Raw genomic sequence first — 2,722 nt, 5'->3', positions numbered from 1 at the left:
CATCGCTCTTATGAATTCAGACACTGACACATTAAGCCCAAATGGCAACACTCTAAATTGATAGCACCTCCCTCCATAAGTAAATGCTGTATACTGGCGGGACTCTGTGGCCAATGGTATTTGCCAGTAACCAGCAGTTAAGTCGATACTACTAAGCACCTTTGCTCCTCGGAATTTTTGAATCAGTTCTTCTATACTCTCAGGTTTGTCACGCTCCGGCTCGATGATTTTGTTCACTGTTCATGCATCCAAAACTATCCTCACCTTTCCATCCTTCTTATCAACAACAAATAGGGGGTTGTTATACTGACTGTTGGCCCTTTCTATAACACCAAGGTCCATCATCCTCTGTATCTCTTCATCTACTGCTCTTCGTTTCGCCTGGGGAATGGAATACTGTTTTATATTGAACGGTTTGTGGTTCTTTATCTTTAGCTTACACTCAACCCCTTTCATGATACCTGGCCGTTGAGAAAATACCTTACAACGCCTGTATAATACTGTAGCTAATTCCTCTTAGCCCCCTCATCTAGGTGTGTCATCTCTTTCAACTTTTTATTGATCTTATCCTCTTCATGTCTATCCTCTCGTCCTAATCCCTCAAGGTACATCAACACTTCTTTTTCTAGTTCCTCTTCTCCGTATCCCATGGTGGGTTCCTCTTCATGACACAAATTTATCCTTCTGAATTCCTCCTCTTCTTCGATTGCACTCCCCTCAGCAAACCTTAATCTCTTCTCTTCTCCCTTTCTTCCTTTGACTTTGATAGTACCTTCATCAAAATTCACTACTGCATCAACTTCGTTCAACCAATCTATCCCTAAAATAATTGATGTGTTCAATCCGGCCACCACCAAGAATGTTGCTTCGTGTTCTTCTCCCTCTATCTCGAAGGTAATCAACACTTGTTCTTTAATAGGTTTACTCTTTGCACCCAACGCATTCACAATCCTCAATCCACTCACCGGGAAACTAGGCAAGCTAATGTTTGCTTTTAGTACCTGTTCATATAACCTCTTGGATACTGCACATGCTTCACTTCCTGTATCGACTAATGCCTCGATATTCAGTCCACATAGCTTTATTCCTATCATGGGTAGCATGGGTTCTTTGGGAATCCTACTTCCTTCTTCCAGTAGATCTTCTCTCAGATCTCCACCATTGTCGTGTCTTAGTAGGTTTACTCTGGTCCTTGTCGCTCTCGCTCCTGACCGGACCTCATCTGGAGTGTCATTCAGTTTTCCTGTCCTTCCGCCTCTTCTATATGCACTGTGTCATTCATTCGCCTATCCCATCTTCTCTCATGATCTCTTGGTTCTTCACTCCTTCTCCAATCATTTCTCCATTGACGTTCACCACCATGGTTCCTGTACCTATGACCACCACCTCTTCCTCTATAATTAGACGAATTACCAAAATGATTCCTTGGGTCATTACCTCCCCCTCGGTTTTGATCATTAGCTTGATTGTGTCCCTGTGATCGAACAGATTCCAACTGTTCCAGTATCTCCATCAAGGCCTCCCTATTTTTAATTAGGCTCCCAGATACAGTTTCTTGCATTTTCTGATTCAATCGCATCACTCAGGGGTTGTTCCAGGGTCTCGTTCAATTCCCACAAATGTTCGGCAAACTCTCTCAACGTTCCTCTCCATGTACTAAGTGACTTGCGATGGAGTAGGTCCTCAATTGCTGCACATTGATGGCTTTTGGACCAGTATTTCTTCAAGAATTCCTGGTCTAAATTTCTGCCCTGTATTATTTTGGACGCACCGATTATCACTGCTCATCAATGTAACGACCTTACCTCCCCCAATGGCTAATGTGGCGTTGCTAATTCGTTTATCAATTTCTTCTGTCTTGCTCTCCAATTGCTGCACTCCCCGTTGTAACTGTCTGACCTCCATTTCAACCCTCTTGTTATCCTCTTCTCGTTGCACGGCTATGGCATTTCTCAGATTGACAGCTAGTTGGTTTTGCCTATCTCCTATCCCCTTAACCGCATCATTGCATTGTTTCTGCATCTGCGCCACCTTGGCGATTCGATGATTGCAATTTGTTTCCACTTCGTTGATTCTTTCTCCCAATTCGGCTTTCGTTTCTTCAATATCGTCTTCTATCTTTTTTGTTAACTTTCCTTCCACCTTCTCCACGTCTCCCTGGACTTGGTCTATACTCTTCTGCAGCTTATTCTCTCTCTCGTTGATATCCATTTTCAACTGTTCTTGTAGCTCCTGTATTTCCTTCTTCAGATTACATTCCATCTTCATCTGCGATGTTTTGATCTCTTGTGCTATAGTTTCTTGCAAATCTTCCTTTAATGATTTGCGAAATATTTCTTCCCTTTCTCTAGCTTCTTGTGCACTCTTCTCTAACGATGCGTTAGTTTCTTGTAAACGCTTCTCTAACGATTCTCTTGTTTCTTGTGAATTCTTCTCTAACGCTTCTCGGGATATTCTTCCCTCTTCTCTAGTTTCTTGTAAATCTTCCTTTAACGATGCGCTAGTCTTCTTTATCAAGTCTACCAACATCGACCATCTATCGGCATCCTCTGAAACTGGCTTATTTCTCGTCGTTTGTCCCGGTGTCTCGGGATAACTAGTTGAATGTGCTAATGGGCTATCTAATGACAATCCACAATCACTGATTCCTCAATCATCTCTGTCCTCCTGTCCTATCCCTTTCCTTTCAACTACTGCCTCACAAAACTGCTTATCTTCAGTA

The 2,722-nt window shown here is 42.6% G+C and overlaps 1 protein-coding gene across 1 annotated transcript; it reads right to left on the bottom strand.

Moving 5' to 3' along the window:
* Nucleotides 1–506: 506 nt before the first annotated feature.
* LOC124606462 lies at nt 507–1,103 on the bottom strand. Its single transcript, XM_047138444.1, has one exon. It carries the CDS (start codon nt 1,101–1,103, stop codon nt 507–509), a length of 597 nt encoding a protein of 198 aa, XP_046994400.1.
* Nucleotides 1,104–2,722: the final 1,619 nt, after the last annotated feature.

This window comes from Schistocerca americana, chromosome 3 (genome assembly GCF_021461395.2).
Source record: "Schistocerca americana isolate TAMUIC-IGC-003095 chromosome 3, iqSchAmer2.1, whole genome shotgun sequence".
Classification (NCBI taxonomy): Eukaryota; Metazoa; Arthropoda; class Insecta; order Orthoptera; family Acrididae; genus Schistocerca; species Schistocerca americana.
This window is presented reverse-complemented; position numbering and strand designations above follow the sequence as displayed.

Bases quoted from the DNA above. Each gene is read 5' to 3' on its own strand.
- LOC124606462 (XM_047138444.1), bottom strand. From the start codon at position 1,103: ATGCTACCCATGATAGGAATAAAGCTATGTGGACTGAATATCGAGGCA.